The sequence below is a fragment of the Lepidochelys kempii genome, chromosome 1 (assembly GCF_965140285.1).
Source record: "Lepidochelys kempii isolate rLepKem1 chromosome 1, rLepKem1.hap1, whole genome shotgun sequence".
Classification (NCBI taxonomy): domain Eukaryota; kingdom Metazoa; phylum Chordata; order Testudines; family Cheloniidae; genus Lepidochelys; species Lepidochelys kempii.
The window spans coordinates 166,199,957-166,220,215 of record NC_136380.1 but is presented as its reverse complement, the minus strand read 5'-3'; the positions used below and the strand labels follow the sequence as shown (position 1 = coordinate 166,220,215).

The 20,259-nt window shown below is 44.1% G+C and overlaps 1 protein-coding gene across 10 annotated transcripts in view; it reads right to left on the bottom strand.

The window, feature by feature from the left end:
- The window catches only part of SYNJ1 (synaptojanin 1), a 107,566-nt gene that overhangs the window by 34,587 nt on the left and 52,720 nt on the right, over positions 1–20,259 (bottom strand). For all 10 annotated transcript variants that reach the window (XM_073362090.2, XM_073362107.2, XM_073362119.2 and 7 more), the window contains 7 exons: positions 18,718–18,874; positions 18,196–18,313; positions 17,853–18,068; positions 6,692–6,770; positions 5,233–5,392; positions 1,873–2,085; positions 110–247 (listed from right to left, as the gene is read on the bottom strand). In XM_073362090.2, the coding sequence (XP_073218191.1) occupies positions 110–247; positions 1,873–2,085; positions 5,233–5,392; positions 6,692–6,770; positions 17,853–18,068; positions 18,196–18,313; positions 18,718–18,874 (1,081 nt within the window). The remainder of the gene's footprint in view (positions 1–109; positions 248–1,872; positions 2,086–5,232; positions 5,393–6,691; positions 6,771–17,852; positions 18,069–18,195; positions 18,314–18,717; positions 18,875–20,259) is intronic.

The window sequence follows — 20,259 nt, the reverse complement described above, 5'->3', positions numbered from 1 at the left end:
AGTAAGTCACCTGGCCAAAATAAATAAATAAATAAATAAAATCAAACAGACTTAAATAAAACTGTACATCAAAAGATCGTCCATTGTGTGGTATACATCACTACATTACCTGATGGTGGGGGTGGTCTCTGTGGTGGAGCAGGCCGTGTAGGTGGAGCCACTGGGCGAGGGGGAGGAAGACGTTTAGGCTCTAAGCTCTGAGTAGACTCTTTCTGTTGTGTAATTGGTTGAAAATCAACTGGAGAACCTGATCAAGAAAATCAGCATATATTTAATGACCTTGTTAAAAAAAAATATCAAGTGAAGTGCTAAAGATTTTCTATTGAAAAGTTTTTTGTAAAGGTTTCTGTCAATACCACCAACTGTGGATATACACACTGTGGTCGTGTTGCATTGTCATGTGGCATTGAAGTTTCCAGGGAGCAAGAATAAGAGGAATGGACTTTGATGAGAGTGTGAATTAATTCACATGTTGATTAGGAATGATATCTGCCAAAAAGTTTGATCATTAAGTATTTTCTGGGTACCTTAAAGATTCTTATAAACCACATTTCATCAAATACATTTCCATTCTATTTCAACCCAGGCTTTATTTATTTGCTTATTTCCTTTAAGAAAGGGAAATTTGGAGGGTGTTCTGTCAGATAAGCATGATCACTGTAAAACTACCTCCCATTACAGTGACACAAAGAAACAGTTTAAAAATGGTGTGGCAATGTTTTTTAAAGTGCCAAAATATCATTACAGTTCCCTATTCCCATTCTTATCACTAAGACAAAGCTGTTTAAACTGAAAATCATATACACAAAGCTCTTTCTCCTACAAGCTGAAGTTAGTCATGCAACAATCTTGCCTTATACTGGTATAAATCCACTTTTCACTAAATTGAGGTGTACCTAATCCAGGGGTTCTCAACATATTTTTTGGCAGCCTCAGAGTGCTGCCACCAACTCTTGCTGGTGGCTGCTCTGAGAATTTTTCCTAAAGTAACTTAATTAACTTTAGGAAAAAAAATAAATATGCACATATACATGTCCCAAATCATCGTAATTTATTTATATAGGGTTTTTTTTTTTGCAGATTCAGTAATAAAAATAATGTATAGTTGTCTCTATGCTTTACTGGACCTAAACAGAATAGAAACAAAAATAAGGTGCTCTGCATGTTTTGATTATTATTATTATTATTTTAATTTTAAGATTGCTAGTTAGTAAGTCCGCTACTGTGAAAAGTGGTATTTGTATATTTGTTAATATCACTTTTCACAGCAGACTTAGTCAGCTCTGGCATGCTGGGGGACAAATTAAGTCCCAGATGATGAGGTGGGGGGGGGCAGAGGAGACAGCGGGGGTTGAGGTGATGGCAGGGGGTGAGTCCAGGGATGGAACCTAAAACCCTGCGGCTGGGGGACCGAGCCTACAGCCCACCACCCCAGGGCAGATGCCTGAACCCTGAGCCCCACTGCACTCAGGAAGGTGGGGAACTCACACTGGTTGCCTGCTCCTACAGTGTCTGTGGCTCTGGAAGAGGGTAGGGACCAACCCCTGCAGGCAGCCCTGGGGGAGGAGCTGCTGCTTTGCTGTCCCTCAGTGACAGCTAGGAGGCTGTGGCTGCATTTGAGAAACACTTATCTTATCAGTGTGGTTAAAATAAATGAGGAATATATTGATACACCATGTCACAGGGTTATTCACTGGAGGTATAAAACAGATTACTTCACTTATTCTAGTTACCTACAATTTGACCTTGAATAATATGTAACCCTGATAAAACACCTATTAACTAGTTTAATATTTACTGTATTCTTCAAGGTCAAATTGTAGGTAACTAGAATGAGATGTAGTTGTCTGACTTATGTAATATAATACATACATTTTGAGGATATAGGTGGTCCAGGAGTTCTTGTAGGTGCTCGACTTGGTCTCACTGGAAGGGTGGGTAGTGGTCCATCTGACAATGTGGGTGACTGGCAGGGACTGGAACGAGGTGAAGAGCCTGGTGAGGTTCGAAGACTAGAACTTGTACCTGGCTGTAGATGTTGAGGAAAAATTTCTTCCACTTCAGTACTATAGTCATCAATATCACCTACAAAAACAGAAAAAAGTTTATAAAGTAAAAGGGATCTACAAATGTTTGTCCCATCCACACTGTCTCCAGGCATGGAAGTTATTTATTGTGATGTCTACTTTTCACAATGAAATCATAAAAATCCTACGTTTCAAGAGCAGCTGGAAATACTCAAACTCTGCGCATATTGAAAATGCCAAGTACAAAAGGAAAATCACACTATCTAAAATCTTGATTGTATACAAAGCCTATCCTTTCAGATGGCCACCAGAGAAGACCAGGTTCTGCTCATAAAACGCAAATAATTAAATTTCTATTGAAGAAATCTTTAAGTATGTACTTAAAGGACCTAGAAGCTAATTGTGAAACATCTATCTAACTGGGGAATAAGTAATTCTATAACCCAAAGGTTACTAAAAATAGGAGCCCTTGTCCCAAAACAAATGAATAATTCCCACTCAGAAAAATATATCAAATCAGCTGGGAATGAGAAAAGCTTGCTGAATTCTGGGAAATATTTTCACCAGATATATTAGTCATACGCCAAAGATAAGGGGAAAAAACTATGTAGCTATGATTTTTTTGTTCTGAAGGTATTGCTAGATAACATAGGTCCCTTCACTCCTTCCATCATTTATGACAGACTTTAGAGTGCCTTCATGTCCCTGTGGGATATTGCAACAGGTGTCTGAGGTCTTAAACTTTTTTTTTTTCTTTTTGAAGTGTATGAATCTTTTCAACAGTATGTTCTGCATAGAACTTTACAGTAATTAGGACACTTAAATAGTGTAAAACACAGCTGTCTACTTACACAACAGTGCTTCATGCAGAGAATTCATACCAGTACTCAGAGATCTGCACTTGTTCTTCATTAATTTCAAGGTGGAATTTAAGATGGTATTTTTAATCTATAAAGCTGTAAATAGTTTGGGCACAGTACCATGTGTGATACTGCAGCAACTGCAATCTGCCAAGGTGCTTAAATCAACAGTTAAGTAGTTTTAAACGAGGAAACACCAGACAGAGCATTCTCAGTTAGAAGTCCTTGACCCCATTACCTCCTTGGCTTGTCAAGACCTGGATTTTTTTTTAATCTTTATAACTTGCTTTAAGGATCATCTATCCTTTAAGATGTTTCATAGAAGGGTGAGTGAGGGATTCTGAGGTAGTTGTGGGGCATTATTATTTACGGTGTTTTTCCTGTTAAAGGGACCATGTGATGTTAAATGAAGTGTAATTTGGTATGACTCGGAAAGTAAAATCTTCTGTATTGAGGACTGGTAAATCTTTGACCTGAGCATTTTCTTTCTGCTATCAGAATTGTGGAAGGTGCTGCTACAGACGGACTATTCCCCTCCTATTTCCAGAGGCAGTTCTGTGCTGCCACACACCCTTCCCCGTGAAGTCACCACAGATTTCGTGGCGTGTGCCTTGATTCCATCTGGAACAAGAGCACTGGATCCATCCGGCTAGGGATAGTTTGGGTACTCTGAGTCCTTAGCACTTTGGATGAAAACAGATGAACAAGGAGCCCAATATTCTTGTCAATTCTGTGTACCTGAAAGACATCTTTAGTGCTCTTCAAACAGCCAAAGTGTGCCACAGATCTTCTGTGGGGATCTTTGGCTTTGGAAGTAATGATGGGATGATGATCTCCCATGAGGCAGGTTGTATTAATGTAGATGGAATAAATGGTCCCAAAGGTGTCAATGGTGTTTACATAATCTAATCGCGGTCCACCATTAAACAGTTTTAAACAAAATTCATCCTTTTAACATTTTATCAAAGCTATAGGAAAGGAGGAAAACCAGTTAAAACATTTAACTGAACTGGAACCAGTATGTGATTTTGCATGTGTTCCAGTGAATGGTTGCATACTTTCAAAAGACATTTACGTGCCAGATATGCTAAAGATTCATATGTCCCTTCATGCTTCAACCACCATTCGAGGACATGCATCCATGCTGATGACGGGTTCTGCTTGATAACTATCCAAAGCAGAGCGGACCGACGCATGTTCATTTTCATCATCTGAGTCAGATGCCACCAGCAGAAGGTTGTTTTTCTTGTTTGGTGGTTCAGGTTCTGTAGTTTCTGCATCTGAGTGTTGCTTTTTCAAGACTTCTGAAAGCATGCTCCACACCTCATCCCTCTCAGATTTTGGTCAGCACTTCAGATTCTTAAACCTTGGGTTGAGTGCTGTAGCTCTTTTAACTAACGCATTATTTTAAGCATCATCAGCATGGAAGAATGTCCTCTGGTACGGTGGCTGAAGCATGAAGGGATATATGAATGTTTAGCATATCTGACACATAAATACTTTGCAACTCCAACTACAAAAGTGCCATGTGAACGCCTGTTCTCACTTTCAAGTGACAATGTAAATAAGCAGGCAGCAGTATCTCCCGTAAATGTAAACAAACTTGTTTGTCTTAGCAATTGGCTGAACAAGAAGTAGGACTGAGTGGCCTCATAGACCCTAAAGTTTTACATTGTTTTGTTTTTGAGTGCAGTTATGTAACAAAAAAAAAATCTAGATTTCTAAGTTATACTTTCACGATAAAGAGATCGCACTACAGTACTTGTATGAGGTGAATTGGAAAATACTATTTCTTTTATCATTTTTACAGTGCAAATATTTGTAATAAAAATAATATAAAGTGAACACTGTACACTTTGTATTCTGTGTTGTAATAGAAATTAATATATTTGAAAATATAGAAAAAAATCCAAAAATATTTAATAAATGTCAGTTGGTATTCTACTGTTTAAGAATGCAATTTTAATAGTGATTAATTTTTAATTGCAATTAATTTGAGTTAATCACATCAGTTAACTGCGATTAATCGATAACCCTAACTAAAACCATTTGAAAACCTCAGCTTTTATTCCCAGTGCCTCCTATGCCTCTGAACAATACCCAGGAAATCTAGAAAAAAAATGGTGGCAAATTTATCAAAGCCACCAGCACAGATACAGCGCAAACTGAAACCAAAACTAATGTTGCTCTGCAAACTCTGCATATGTTGCTGGAGAGTCTCTGATTTTTAAATTTATCATCCTTGGATTGTTTGGCATAAAGTTAAAATAAATTGTTTAAGAGATATATAGATTTAATTAAGTAATATATCTAGGATGTAAAGAAGTTAATTTGATTCAACAGACCTTCCATATCATAGTCTGCAGAAACCTCAGCATCTTCACAAAGCAAAGTGGAGCTGGTTGATGAAGGCAATCCAACCATCTTCTCTAGATTCATCTCCTCTTCCAAACTTCTGATCCAGTCTGAGTTTTTCAAGTTAATGTTTATGATCCTTCCTAAAACCTGAATTTCCACATGATTAAAAAAAGACACATGCAAAGTACAAAAATTAAAAACTAAGCACTAAAAATCAGGGATCTAAATTAAAAAAAAAACCCACAGAAAGTACAATCTGCTATACAGAATATTATGAACAAGGTTCTATGTTTTTCAGGATTTTTGTGACAAAACAATGATTTTTGGGAGCTTTTTATGAAAAGGCATGATCTTTTTCATTCTAATCTTCCTTCTACACAGCAAGTGTGTTCCAAGAGTTTTGACCCATTTGTTTCTTTTTTGACATCTTCACTTGCTTTTTAACTATTAATTACAACTACATAATACTTTTCTAATGAAAAATAAATGTAAAACTATTGTGTGCATTTAAAAAAAATTAAAATGACTTTTGCATTCTTTACTCTGACAAAAGCATTATTTTCCCTTTTTTGTCATGACAGTCAGCCTTACTTATGAGCTAAGCAAATCATGACAATTCTGTAATATGTACTGACACAATGTTAGGATTCAATCCTGCAGTCCGACCCATTAATTGAACTCCTACTCCCTGTGTGGAGACTCAGTGACTTCAAAAGGTCTAAGAGTCTACCTGCAAAGATCACATTACAAGATCAAAATCTTATTAGGGATCTAGCCAATTACAAACCTGCATAGATGTTACTATGTACCACAAGTGAAATCCTCGTCCCAATGAAATCAATGGCAAAATTCCCAACAACTTCAATAGGGTCAGGATTGCCCCACGGGAGCAGGGGTGCTGGAACAATTTGCATAGTGGGAGTGCTGAGAGCCATTGAACCAAACTGTAAACCCTGTATATAATGGAAACCACTTCAAGCCAAGGGGTACTGTAGCACCCCCTGAACACCTAGTTCCAACACCTATGCACAGGAGTGCTAAATTTTGGATTAATAATATACTCTACCATAAAAATGAGAACCTAGTCCACACTGTAGTCTCACGACACTTGTTTGTTTTTTAGGCAAATAATCACAAAGAAAAGTATCATAAACCAGTTAAAAAAAAGCTCATTCTTTTTTGCATTCTTATAACTATAAAAAAGTGAGCTCATTTGCAGAGAAAAAATAATAGAAGTGAAGATACCATAGATTTTAAGGCCAGAGGGATCTAAATGATCATCTAGTCTGACCTCCTCTGTCACAAGCCAAAGAATCTCATCCATTTGGCCTGGGATCTACTTAGATATAGGCGCTTTTACAACTGGTATAGCAGCTGAAAACCACATCGTACTTAAAGAATTACATTTAAGCACACTACAGATAATTTCAGTAATTTGTACTTTACCTCAGTACCATTCAGGTTCAGAGCACTCAAAGCAGAGCTTCCTTCCAAAAATGTTACCCACATTTTGTCTTCTACAAACCTTCAAAGTACATTGACAAATGTTGAAATGACAAAATATGATTGAACAACTTTGTTATCTATCATCTATTGACTATCTTATAAACCTTTCTAAATGAAGCAATAAAAAAAATCAAGGTAAAAATAAATTAAAATTTTCCATTTTAAAAATGAGCCTACTGATTTAGTTCATAGTTTCCATAATCTGTCATTACTATAAACCAGAAGACAAAACACAGTAAAAATGAAAATCATACAGTACAATTATTATTTCCCTCTTAGGAAACATAGTGGCACATTATTAGATATCTGCTTAAAGTACTCAAAGTTAAATCATATTGTGGCATATTTAAATCGTATTATCTGTCTGTATGAGTACAATATATTAGATGCAATTTTCTTTGCTTTATTTTTATTTTAGAGAGAGAGTTTGATTTTACTATCAACTCATTATCAAAGCCTTTTCCTTACATATGTCTTGGGCTTTATGGCATGTGAGAACAAATAAGAACCTATAAGAAGGAAGGGAGGGCTTGAACCTGCAAGTTGTTGACTTCCCTCCACTCCTCCTACTGGAAGGGCTCTCAACACTTTGCAGGATCTGACTACAGCTCTGGTCCTACAAGCTACTCCCTGTGATTTCAATGGAGACTAGGGTGACCAGGTGTGCGGTTTTCAACTGGAACATGCAGTTGAAAAGGGATCCCGGCAGCTCTGGTCAGAAGTGCTGACCGGGCCGCTGACTGTCCAGTTGATGGCGCTGCACAGAGGGGCTAGCACGTTCCCTGCTAGCCTCTACGTCGTGTGGCTCCTGGGAAGCAGCCGCCACGTCCCCCCTCCAGCAGCTGTTCACACACTGCCCCTGCCCCAAGCGCTGCCCCCACATCTCCCATTGGCCAATGGGAGCTGCAGGGGTGCACCTGTGGACAGTGCAGCGTCCAGACCCACCTGGCCATGTCTCTGCGTAGGAGCCGGAGCAGGGACATGGAGGCTGGGACTTCCCAGGAGCCATGCGGCGCAGAGGCTGCTTCTGGGAGCTGCTTGAGGTAAACATCGCCCGCAGCCTGCACCCCAACCTGGGCCCAGCCCTGATTCCTCCGCCTGCCCTCTGAACCCCTCGATCCCAGCCCGGAGCACCCTCCTGTACCCCAACCCTCTCATTCCTAGCCTTACCCCAGAGCCCGCACCCCCAGCTGGAACCCTCACCCCCTTCCACCCTCCAAACCCCTTGATCCCAGCCCAGAGCACCCTCCTGCATCCCAAACCCCCCATCCCTGACCTCACCCCTCTCGCATACCAATCCACTGCCTCAGCCTGGAATCCCTCCCTCACTCTGAACTCCTCATTTCTGGCCCTACCCCGGAGCCTGCACCCCAGCCCCCTGAGCCAGCCCAGTGAAAATGGGTGAGTGAATGAGGGTGGGGAGAGTGAGCAACAGAGGGATGGAGTGAATGGGAGGCATGACAGGGCCTTGGAGAAGGGGCCGGGCAGGAGCGGGGTGAGGGTATTCGGTTTTGTGCAAGTAGAAATTTGGCAAATCTAATGGGGACACCATCCTGGCCCTAGGACTCAGCTCACTCCTTTGAATCCTTTTAGCATCCTTCTCCCCCCTCACCCTATAAGGGGGACAGAGGTTCCAAAGGGGGATGCTGGCATTTGAAAGCCACAAGGTCTCCCCCCCTATCCCATGGGCACAAGGCCCATCAGCAAAATCCCAGAAGTAAAAAAATGTTGGAATGATCCCTTTTAGCCTTTAATTACAATGGATCCAACTGAAAGTTGTGATGAACTGAGATCCCTACCACATATTATTACTAAAACTACTTAACTGTGCTTCCATGATGCTGCGAGGAAGGTGAATAAACTCACAAGGCCTCTGCCGATTTGGCCCCAAGAGAAGAAAAAATTCCCTCCTGAACCCCAAAATGGGAAGACCCACAGCACTTGCAGAACACAGTTCCAAAACTACAGTTACGGGGAGTGGGGATGGGGCTGCTAAAACAGCAAGAAGAGGCCCCACATGGCCTAGGCTAGGGTTTAAATTAATGAAAGGGGAAAGAGGGGTCACCCCTGCATTTTCCTGCAACCCCTTCCCCCCAACATGTGTTCTCTTCTCTCCCTCCCCCCTTCTATTGGGGCTTTCCCAATCACCACCATTCCCATCAAGTTTTCCCCCTATTGAGGTGGGTGGGTGGTAGGTAGGGCTGCTGATTCTGATAAGATCAAGCTTGGGGAAAAAAAAAAAACCCTTGTATTTTTGGTAATGCATTAGGTTACTATTGGTCAACCCTGATAACTAAGCCAGAAAATGTGTGTAGGGCCTGGAGGGAGTACTATATTTAATATTAATTGGGGAATCTCCTCACCACATTTCAATATACTTTCTTCAGTATTTCCATGTACCATTATTGTACGAGTAAGATTTATCCCCACCCTTTCGTAAGAACTTAGCAGAAGAAACAATCATGGCCCCATTGAGTTCAAGGACAAAACTCCCACTGACTCATTGGGGCCAAGATTTCACCCCAGACTTTCACTATATAAAGCTCTGATCCAGGTTCATCTGTGCAAGCAGAATCTTACACCTGGCTGCAGGGTGGATGGATTTAAATCAAAGCAATTTAAATCACCACTTTTAATCATGATTTCAATCAGCAAGCGGGAGACTGATTTAAATAATTGATTTTAATCATGCTTTGCATTGGTACTTTACATCTTTCTTTAGAAATTAACTATTCTCATTGGTTGGCAATTAAAACAAGTTGTTTTGCAACTAAATATTGCCTTTACACTAAGTTTGGTATACATATATCAATTTAAGCAGCTGTATAGCTTAACAATTCATTCATAGTCTTAATTTTTACTTCCTTATATTTTTAGAAAATGGTGAATGATGGATTTCTTTAACAGATTAATATTTTTTTTACTTGATTTGTTATAAGCTGTTTGGATGTAAATTAGAATTTTATTAAAAATTCATAAAAATGTCATTTTAAAACTAACTAGTTAAATAAAATTATCTTAAATGTGGAAGAAAAAAGAAGTTTTGCATTTTTGTATTCAAAACTTAACTGATTTATTAAACAAAGGAATCTGTAGGTAGTGAATTGAACAGATTGCTTCTAGTCACGTTCAAGATTTTAATACTAGTAGATCTCAATCTCTAGTAGATTGGAAAAAGAAGAAAAAAAAAGGTTACTTACCTTCTCGTAACTGTTGCTCTTCGAGATGTGGTGTTCACGTCCATTCCACATTAGGTGTGCATGCGTCGTGTACATGAGCGTCAGAAACTTTTTCCCTTAGCGGCTCCTGTCGGGGCCCCCTGAGTGGCGTCACTATGCCATGCATATATACCCCTGCCACCCGACCCCCTCCGGTTCCTTCTTGCTGGCGACTCCGACAGAGGGATAGGAGGGCGGTGGTGGAATGGACGTGAACAAAACATCTCAAAGAACAACAGTTATGAGAAGGTAAGTAACTGTTTTTTCTTCGAGTGCTTGTTCATGTCCACTCCACATTAGGTGAATCACAAGCTTACCTCTGGAGGAGGGTAGGAGTCACAGAACAACTGATTGGAGGACCGCTCTGCCAACTGCCTCATCCTCTCTGGCCTGCTGGTTGACCTTGTAGTGGGTCGTGAAGGTGTGCTCCGAGGACCAGGTGGCTGCTCTGCAGATCTCTTGGATCAGGACTTGTGTCAGGAAAGCCGTGGAAGTCGCTTGCGCCTTGGTCGAGTGGGCCATAACCGCCGGGGCCGGAACACATGCAAGCTCATAGCACGCCTGAATGCAGCTTGTAATCCAAGAAGAGATCTGCTGCGCCGACACCGGGAGGCCTTTCATCCTCTCGGCTATGGCCACGAACAGCTGCGTGGATTTACAAAAGGGCTTGGTGTGCTCCAAATCGACGCCAGCACTCAACGGACAGCCAGGGTGTGTAGGCTGCGGTGACTTGGGTCCATATGGGATTTTGGGAAAAAACACGAGCTGACAAATGTCCTGGCCCAAATGAAATTGCGAGACCACCTTAGGAAGGAACTTGGGGTGCGGTCAGAGCTGCACCTTATCCTTGTGAAATACTGTCTACGGTGGCTCAGAGGTGAGAGCCCTCAGCTCAGACACCCTTCTGGCTGAAGGTAATGGCCACCAGAAATGCCATCTTCCAGGAAAGGTGGAGGAGGGAGCACATAGCGAGGGGCTCGAATGGGGGTCCCATGAGCTTAGAGAGGACCAAGTTATGGTTCCAAGGAGGGACGGGGGGGGGAGGGGGGTGAGTACGGAAACATCCTCTCCAATCCTTTAAGGAACCGTCCCACCACTGGGTGGGAAAACACCGAGCCCCCCGAAAACCCCAAATGGAAGGCGGAGATGGCCGCCAGGTACACTCTGAGTGAGGATGGGGCTAGCCCTTGCTGCTTGAGGTGCAGGAGGTACTCCAGAATGGCCTGCACTGGGGCCTAACACGGCTGCACCTGTCGGGGCTCACACCCACACGAGAACCTCTTCTACTTGGCCACATAGGTAGCCCTGGTAGATGGCTTCCTACTGCCAAGCAGAATCTGCTGCACAGGAATGGAGCACTGGCTCTCCAAGGCATTTAGCCACAGAGCTTCCACACCATCAGGTGTATTGATTGCAGGTCGGGGTGGAGAAGCCGCCCGCTGTCCTGCGTGATGAGGTCCCGGATTAGGGGGCAGGACTACCGGGGCCTCCAATGACAGCTCTAGGAGCATTGTGTACCAGTGCTGGCGGGGCCACGCCAGGGCGATGAGGACCACCGCCCCCCTGTCCCTGTGTACCTTGAGCAGGACCTTGTGTACCAAGGGGAGCGGGGGGAAAAGCATACATCAAGCCTCCTCCTCAAGGGATCACAAATGCATCTGCGACTGAGTCCGGGCTGTGGCCCTGGAACGAGCAGAACCGTGGGCACTGGGCATTGGCCCTGGGGGAAAACAGGTCTACCCAGGGAAACCCCCGTCTGTGGAAGAGCAAAAGCATGATGTCCGGTCAGAGCGTCCACTCATGCATGCAATACGACCTGCTGAGGTAGTCTGCCAGCTCGTTTTGCACCCCCGGGAGATACGATGCCTCGAGGTGAATGGCGTGGGCTATACAAAAGTCCCAAAGGAGGAGAGCCTCGTGACAGAGCGACGAGGAAAGGGACCCACCCTGCTTGTTTATATAAAACATGGCAGAAGTGTTGTCTGTCAGAACGGTCATGCTGTGACCAGTCAGAGTGGCGTGAAAGGTCTGGCAGGCTAGACGAACCGCCCTGAGCTCCTTCACATTGATATGGAGTGACCGCTCTGCTCCGGACCACAAGCCCTGAGTCCTGAGTCCCCCAGATGAGCCCCCCCCATCCGTGGTCTGACACGTCTGTCACCAGCGTCAGGTCTGGTTGTGGGGTGGCAAAGGGGATGCCTTCGCAAACCACAGGCTGGGACTGCCACCACAGCAAGGAGTCCAGCACATCCCTTTGGGCTGTCAGTACCAAGTCCAGGGGGTCCCTGCCTGGGCGGTACACCCGAGCGAACCACGCCTGCAGAGTCCTGAGTCTCAGTCTGGCATGCCTGACCACGTGCGTGCATGCTGTCATGTGGCCCAGCAGCCGCAGGCAGCACCTGGCCATTGTTGTTGGAAACTAGCCCAGGGAGGCCACCGTTTACTGGATGGCCCGGAATCGGGATACTGGAAGGCTTGCCTTGGCCTGCACCGCGTCCAGGACCGCTCCTATGAATTCTACTCTCTGCGTGGGCACGAGAGTGGACTTGGGGACATTGTTCTGCGAGCTGGGGCTCCTGGTCAATCTCAGGGCCACCTCCACTCAGTGGCCCCGCACTTCCGCTTTGGATCGACCTGGCAGGAGCTGGTCGTCAAGGTACGGGTAAACCCGGACCCTCTGCCTCCGTAAGAAGGCCGCCATCACCGCCATGCATTTCGTGAATACCTGTGGGTCCGCGGCTAGACCGAACGGGAGAACCACAAACTGGTAATGTTCTTGGCCAATGGTAAAGTGCAGGAACCGCCGATGTGCTGGGTGGATGGCGATATGAAAGTATGTGTCCTTCATGTTGAGGGCAGCGTACCAGCCTCCCGGATCCAGGGAAGGGATAATGGTGCCCAGAAAGACCATGCGGAACCCTGCCTTGACCAGGAACTTGTTGAGCCCGCACAGGTCTAAAATGGGACGAAGGCCCCCTTTGGCCTTGGGGATGAGGAAGTACCGGGAGTAGAAACCTTTCCCCCCTAGGCCGTGCAGCACCGTCACTACCGCCCCCACCTCTAGCAGTGAGCCAACCTCCTTCTCTAGGAGATGCTTGTGAGAGGGGTCCCTGAGGAAGGACGGGGAAGGAGGGTGGGAAGAGAATTGTAGCGAGTACCCATTCCGTACCATGCGTAAGACCCAACGGTCTGACGTAATGCTGGACCACGCATGGGAGAAACGGGCCAGGAGATTCAGGAAACAAGGGGACAGATCCGGTGACTGGTCTGGTATGCTGTCCTCAAGTGCACCTTCAAAATCCTGGCTTAGTGCCCGGCTGGGATTTGTGCTGACCTGGCGCATTATTGTTATTATTGCGCCATCCTGTTATCCCTGCCTCGCCTACAGTAAGGCTCATGCCTATGACGAGGCTGGTACTGGTGCTGAGGGGGAGACTGCAGCTTAAAGGGCTTCCTCTGCACCACCAGGGTGTGCATAGCCAGTGACTTAAGTGTAGCCCTCGAGTCCTTGAGGCTATGCAGCCTCGTGTCTGTCTGGTCCGAAAAGAGCCTGGACCCTTCAAAGGGGAGGTCCTGAAGTGTATTCTGGATCTCAGGCGGCAGGCCTGACTCCTGCAGCCAAGCCGAGCACCTCATGACCACCCCCAACACAATTTTTCTGGCCGCCACGTCTGCTGAATCCAGGGAGGCCTGGAGAGAGGTCTTAGCTGCTGCCTTGCCCTTGTCCACCAGGACCGTAAACTCCCGTTGGGAACCTTGTGGGAGGTTGTCCTTAAACTTCCCCACTGCTGCCCAGGAGTTAAAATTATGCCTGTTGAGGATGGCCTGCTGGTTAACAATCCTCAACTGAAGGCCCCCTGAGGAGTACACCTTTCTGTCAAAAAAGTCCAAGTGTTTTGCCTCCTTGGCCTTAGGTGTCGGGACCTGTTGTCCATGGCGCTCCCTTTCGTTCACTGCCGAGACCACCAGGGAGCACAGACTTGGGTGGCAGAACAAGAATTCGTAGCCCTTTGATGGGGCAAAGTACTTGCGCTCCACACCTTTGGCCGTTGGAGAACTGGAGGCCAAGGTCTGCCATATAGTCTTATAATTCGATTGGATGGTCTTAATGAGCAGGAGCGCCATTCTACATGGACCTTCGGGGCTCAAAATGTCCACAATGGGGTCCTCCTGCTCAACCGTCTCCTCAGCCTGCAACCCCAAGTTCTGGGCGACCCTACACAGTAGCTCCTGGTGGGCTCTGTGGTCTATGGGTGGAGGACCAGACACGCCTCATCTGGGAATGACAAGGAGATTAGCAGCTGCTCAATCCCCTCTGGCTGGTCCTCCTGCTCCCCTTCTTCCATGGGAGGGGCCTCCGGCTTGAGCCGGGGCGGGAGACCTTGGGGCGGCACCAGACTCAGTGCTGGTCTCTCCGGTTAATCCTAAGGGGATGCTGGAGGCCTGGATACTGTAGCTTCCGATGCCATTGGGCATTGGTGCGGGGACCAGGACCACTGCACCGAGTAGCTCGCCCTGGACAGGGCCCACTGGCGCTGTTGATAGGTCCAAGGAGTCCAGAAGGGCCAATGACCTGGTGGCCCCCATTGGGCTTGCCACCCCGTCTAAGGGTCCTTGCTGTCTGGAGCACGGTGCGAGTAACTGTAATGGCCAGAGTCGACGTCGGACTGCAGCGACGCCGACAGTGAAGGCCACGGCGGTGCCGATGATCTCTGCCAGCGGGAGGTCGACGAGTGGCTCCTAACGGAACGGGAGCGAGACCGGTACCGATATACCGGGGACAGGGAACGGCACCGGTGTTTTCAGGACCAGGATCGGCATTGGCATCTGAGGGAGACCTCCAGCGAGGGCTGTCTCGACTCCTCCCAGTGCCAGTCTCTAATCGGTGCCGCAGAGCGTCGTCCCTCTTCCGTTACTTCCTCGAGCCAACCCACTCCCGGTACCGCGACTTCCTTCTGAGTCGCAGGTAACTGGGAGTCTGCAGACGTGGAGCTCAACCGGGACCAACTCCGGGAGCGATGCCTGGGCAGTGTCCTCAAACAGCACACCATTGCCGGCTTACCCGTCGATGGCACCCATGGCATGGGTGCCGGAGGATTCTCCCTGTACGGGAGGGGGCTCGTCGCCAACAGCTGAATGAGGTCCTTTGCCGCCTCAAAGGTGCCAGGCGTGGAGGGCTGATTCATTAAGTCCTCGAGCCCATTGTCTGCACTGAGCTCACTTAGGCCTGGGCTTGGTGGGACATATGGTGCTGAAGCCACCGGTGCCAGCGCCGGGACAGCGGCCTTCCCACTCTTATCTGTGCTCGGGGCCTTCGAAGGCGCCGGCCTCCTATGCGGGGAACGTTCGCACCTTCCTTTTGGCTGCGCCATGGGCCGCGTTGGGGAGGATGAGCCATGCTGGGGCCTAGTCTGGCGCTCTGGGGCTGACAGCTTTCGGTGTTTATCCGGTGCCGGGTCTCCCAACAGCTCCAGGGCACTATGCACCGAGGAAGCCAGAGCAGACGTCAGGTGCTCCGGGCCCGGTGGCTACAATGCAGCTTCCATCAACAATTGCTTCAAACGAAAGTCTTTCTTTCTTTCTTTGTTCTTGGCTTGAACGCCTTGCAAATCTTACACCGCTCAGTTTGATGTTCTTCAACCAGGCAACATAGACACGAGCCGTGGGGGTCACTAACTGGCATAGGCTTGCAGCACATGGCACAAGCCTTAAACCTATGGGCCTGTGGCATGCTCTGTGGCCCGAGGCGGGTGCTGAAAGCCTCCAAGCACCTAATCACTTAAGTGTCCACAACAAAGGTATGCTAAGTCACTGATAACAGCTATCTATGAGAAAGGCTAAGGGACTGCTCTCATACAAAAGAGAGAGGTTGTTCCAACGCCGCCACGGACGGTAAGAAGGAACTGGAGGGTGGTCGAGCAGCAGGGGTATATATGCATGGCGCAGGGGCCCCACCGGGAGCCACTAAGCGAAAAAGTTTCCGACGCTCGTGCACGTCACGCGTGCACACCTAATGTGGAATGGACATGAACAAGCACTCGAAGAAGAACAAGGTTTCCTGCTTTTTATAACTCCTAATTATCTCAACTTTCAGTGAACTAGACATTGAACTGTACTAGCTGAATAAACTGAAATGAAGACAATTATCTCTTTGTACCTGCAGAAGAGGCTACTGGTGTCAAAAATAGACTTAGCTCTTGGTTCCAGGTGCTTATCCAATGACTTCCACCAGTTCAGTAGCTTGACTTGCTTTAAAACTTGGGCAACAAACACATTCTGCTTAATAATATTTTTTAATTAATTTAAATTATTTTAATAGATTACAGTAAATTTAGGTCTTAACATAGGTTTTCATACTTTCAGATTTAAAGGTTTATTTTTAAAAAGAAAAGTGTATTTAAATAAAATATCTTTTAAAATTAAAACAATCATGTATTTTTATCCACTCTGTGGTAGGCTGAAGAGTTTATGGAGTTACAGGTCATATGCTAGGTGCTGCCCTAGAGCCACTTAAAATTTCTGGTATGTGAAAGTATGGGTGACAGGGTGGTGCGCAACCCTTCCCAGCATTGAGATTAATAAAGTTGCGGCCTGCAGCTTAAAATCCATCCATGTCTGTCCTCATTCACTGATGTATCCAGATCAATATATACATGGTAAGGCTACAAAAGGAAATGATCATAAGATTAGGTTATGTGAGCCCCATGATTTCCCTTTTCAGCTGTCTCCATTGATAAAGTATCACTACTAAGCTGGACAGCTTCTTTGGCAACTGATAAATTAGTTGCCACCAAAGATGCATCCAGGTTGCCAACAGATAACTAAGCAGGGCACATGACAAATCCACCCTCCACCAGCCAGTGGGTAGTGGATGGGAGCGAAAAGAAGGAAGCAAAACAGAAGACAAGAGAAAAGTCAGATATAGGGACTCCTCTAGATCTTTTAAGTCTCACTTCCCTGCCAACAACCATGATTTTGGTTTCCTTCTTCAGGTTTGTCAAGATGCCACTTGAAGTCAAACTGACCTGTTTGAGTACTCATTATTTAACAAGATTAAAGTACAAACTGACTTTTTTCTACTCTGTATCTTCTATTTCCCCTTATATTCAGTTTTGTAAGAATTGCTGTTTTTATCATCTGCCACCTATCCCAGAGAGACTACAGATGGACTTAGTTGCTTATCAGTTTTCACCACATTTGTCCCCAGTGTTAAATTAGTGACTTTTGCTAGATCCTATTTTAAAATAGTATCTTTTCAACCCTTTGAACATTGAAGATGAATGGAACTGTTCTTAGCATAATGAAATAATATAACAACATGTCTCTCTTCCTTCTTCCATGCTACTCAGCACAAGGTCTTTTCTCCTCTCAGGTCCTTCTATGCCCACCAACGTCCCCATCTATTTCCCCTTGGTTGCTGGGAAGTTTTCCTGCACAGAGCCTATCTAAGCGCATATTTAGATTATATTTCTCTCCCAAGCCATGATATGGCCCACCCTCCACTGGCCAACTGGATACCAAATAAGTTTCCGTGGGAAATGCATCTAGGAATTAGTTTCCAAAGGTTAATATTTTGAAATTAAGTTTAAGGGAGGGGTAGAAATAGAACCCACCACCAATTTTTGGCTTTACTTTTTTTCCCCCATCTCTTTTGGATGGAGGATGGAATAAGGCCCTTTAAAATAAACCAACCCACTAATATTGATTGCTCTCATCATTGGCCACAATTTAAACAGACTGAATTTAGACATTTTCTCAATTCTAACAATGAAGTAAATAAAAACACAAATGCATCCTAAGAACATCAGTTCAGAAAGTTTATAGGAAAGTTGATAAATAATAATAAAGAGTATTGTTTAAATGGTAAATAGAACTGTTCTAACCTTATAAGTATAACTTCACCATAGGTTGCAAACTTTTGAAGAAGTTCATCAATCAAAATATCATCAAAATAGTTTTCTTCTGGTGAAGAGCTTTTGATGGAGACCATTACAGTACCATCAGGTGGTCCCTGCACAGCAATCACCTCCTTATAAATTTTCTGTCTCTCTTCTGCCTCAACTTCAAATATATCTATGTCAATCAGTGCAACAACAGGCCTTAAAGAAATATACATACATATATATGAAAAGTTAGAAAACATCAGAGTGACTGAGGAATACAATAATAAAGCAAAAGCATTACATTTTAAATGGTTAAGAGTAATACAGAAAGTAAAGTTTAAACCTATGATCAGACGTTTTCAGCTCTGCTTTTCCATAGTGCAACAAAGTACCAGGATTCCATGTGTAAAGGATATTACTTTCATCCTGAAAACTAGCATTCAGAAGATCCAGGTCTTCAGCTATAATAAGCATAAAAGAAAAAAAAAAAAAGAAAAAGAGTGACTGTATGGACAGGCTAAAAAAAAATAAAAATCTAGATATTAAACCAAACTGAAAACAGGATGGGGGAAATTGGAGGCTCTTTTACTTTACACAAATGCCAGTAACTGATATTGAACTCTGGCTACTGCCATGCAATGTTACAACATTGCACACAAAAACAAAGGCAAAGGCAGGCATATAAAGAAGAACGAGGGCTATATATACTTTCTTGTTCAAATGATCTAACAAAATGAACAATTACTTTTTTCTGGTGTGAATTCAGTAGTAATCCTGAAACATTTTAGGAATTATGAATACTGCTGGAAAGTTACTATAAGTAATTTAAATTGATATTGAATTAAAATTAAGTAAACTCGCAAACCTGATCGGTCAAATGGCCATTTTCTTCTTCTCCAAAGAATACGATCTGTCCATGCTGGCGTGCGACATTTTTCACTGGTGTCATAGTCATCAGAAAACAAGTCATATTTGTATGTAGGTGCAAAAGTTATCTTTCCCTCTAAAAATCCCCTAAAGATCTGCATAAACAAAGACATTCTGAGTCATACTAAAAGACAAAGATGGGAAACCATTGTGGAAAACTTAAGGAAATTAATCAAAACTCTGTCTTCTTTCAATGGTAGGAAAAGACTGAGCCCAAGCACGTCTCTCAGAAGAATGTGAATCCATCTTCCTATTCTAACTTTTGAATGCATCCTGCATCAGCAATAGTCTAAGAACTTGTCTATATGGCACAGCAAAGCATACCAGACTGGTGTGATTCATAAAGCCACTAATGTGCTGTGCTTTAACTGCCCATGTAGACTCTGTTGGCACCATCTAAAAAGGTATGTAGTTTGCATTAATGTAGTCCTGTATGAAACAGAACTACCTCAGCATGAACTAGGTACATTTTAGAGTGCGCCAGCAGGGTCTATATGGGACAATTAGAACACAACATGCTAAGCATTCTACAAATCACATCCTTGTGGTGCACTTTGCTGGCTCTGTGTGAACAAATACTAGGACTAGATACTGATCTACATAGAGCGGTCTATCCCATTATAGCAACATCTATATTTCTAAGCAGAAATGTTTACACGAGAGGTGCTTGCCTGAACAGAAGATGCATCCCATCAATGTCTCCCAACAAGTTACTAAAACCAAAAATGTCTTAATGTCTTAAGGGAAGAGACATGGAAGAGCAGAAGTACAATAAGTGCAAAAAGATAATACTGTTGTATTCTTGATCAACGCACAAAAATACAAGAAAAGGAAAATTCTGAGATTTCTTTGAAATCTGTCAAGAATGCCTATAGAATTTAGGAGCATAGGTCCTATTAAGCATCACTAAATCTCTTAGGCACTTTTGAAATTCTCCCCAATAACAAATAAGACCAATTAATCTACTTCCCTAAAAGGCAGAGAAGCTCTCTCACTGGTAAAATGTATGCTACATAAGCAAGAACTGAGTCAACTGCTACTTTGAACTTGGTTTTGCGTTTGGCAGTCTCAATAACGTTAGAGGAACCCTGAGATATGAATTTAACTTTGATCCCCTAGCCAAAGGCTAACCTCATAAATACAGTATTTGTCGGTTTTTCTTGTTTTGAAGGGACACAATCAACTTGAAATCTAGTTAATTTAAAAAAAACAAAATGAAATCCAATTTAAGTAGTTTCTGCTACTTTGTCAGGGAAATTCAGAGGTGGGCAATTTTTGTTTTTATAATATTCCTTTATTAAAGAATAAAAAACACTTTATAAAATGTTTCTCTCTCCACTCTTGCTGTGCAAAAGACCTACACAAATAAGAGAAAGCTAACTCCAATAAAGTAGACACTACCTAGAAATAAAGTGTTGCCAAGCGCACAAAATAAACTAAAAAAAAAAAACAGAAAAAATATGTGTGTTTAATGTTTCAA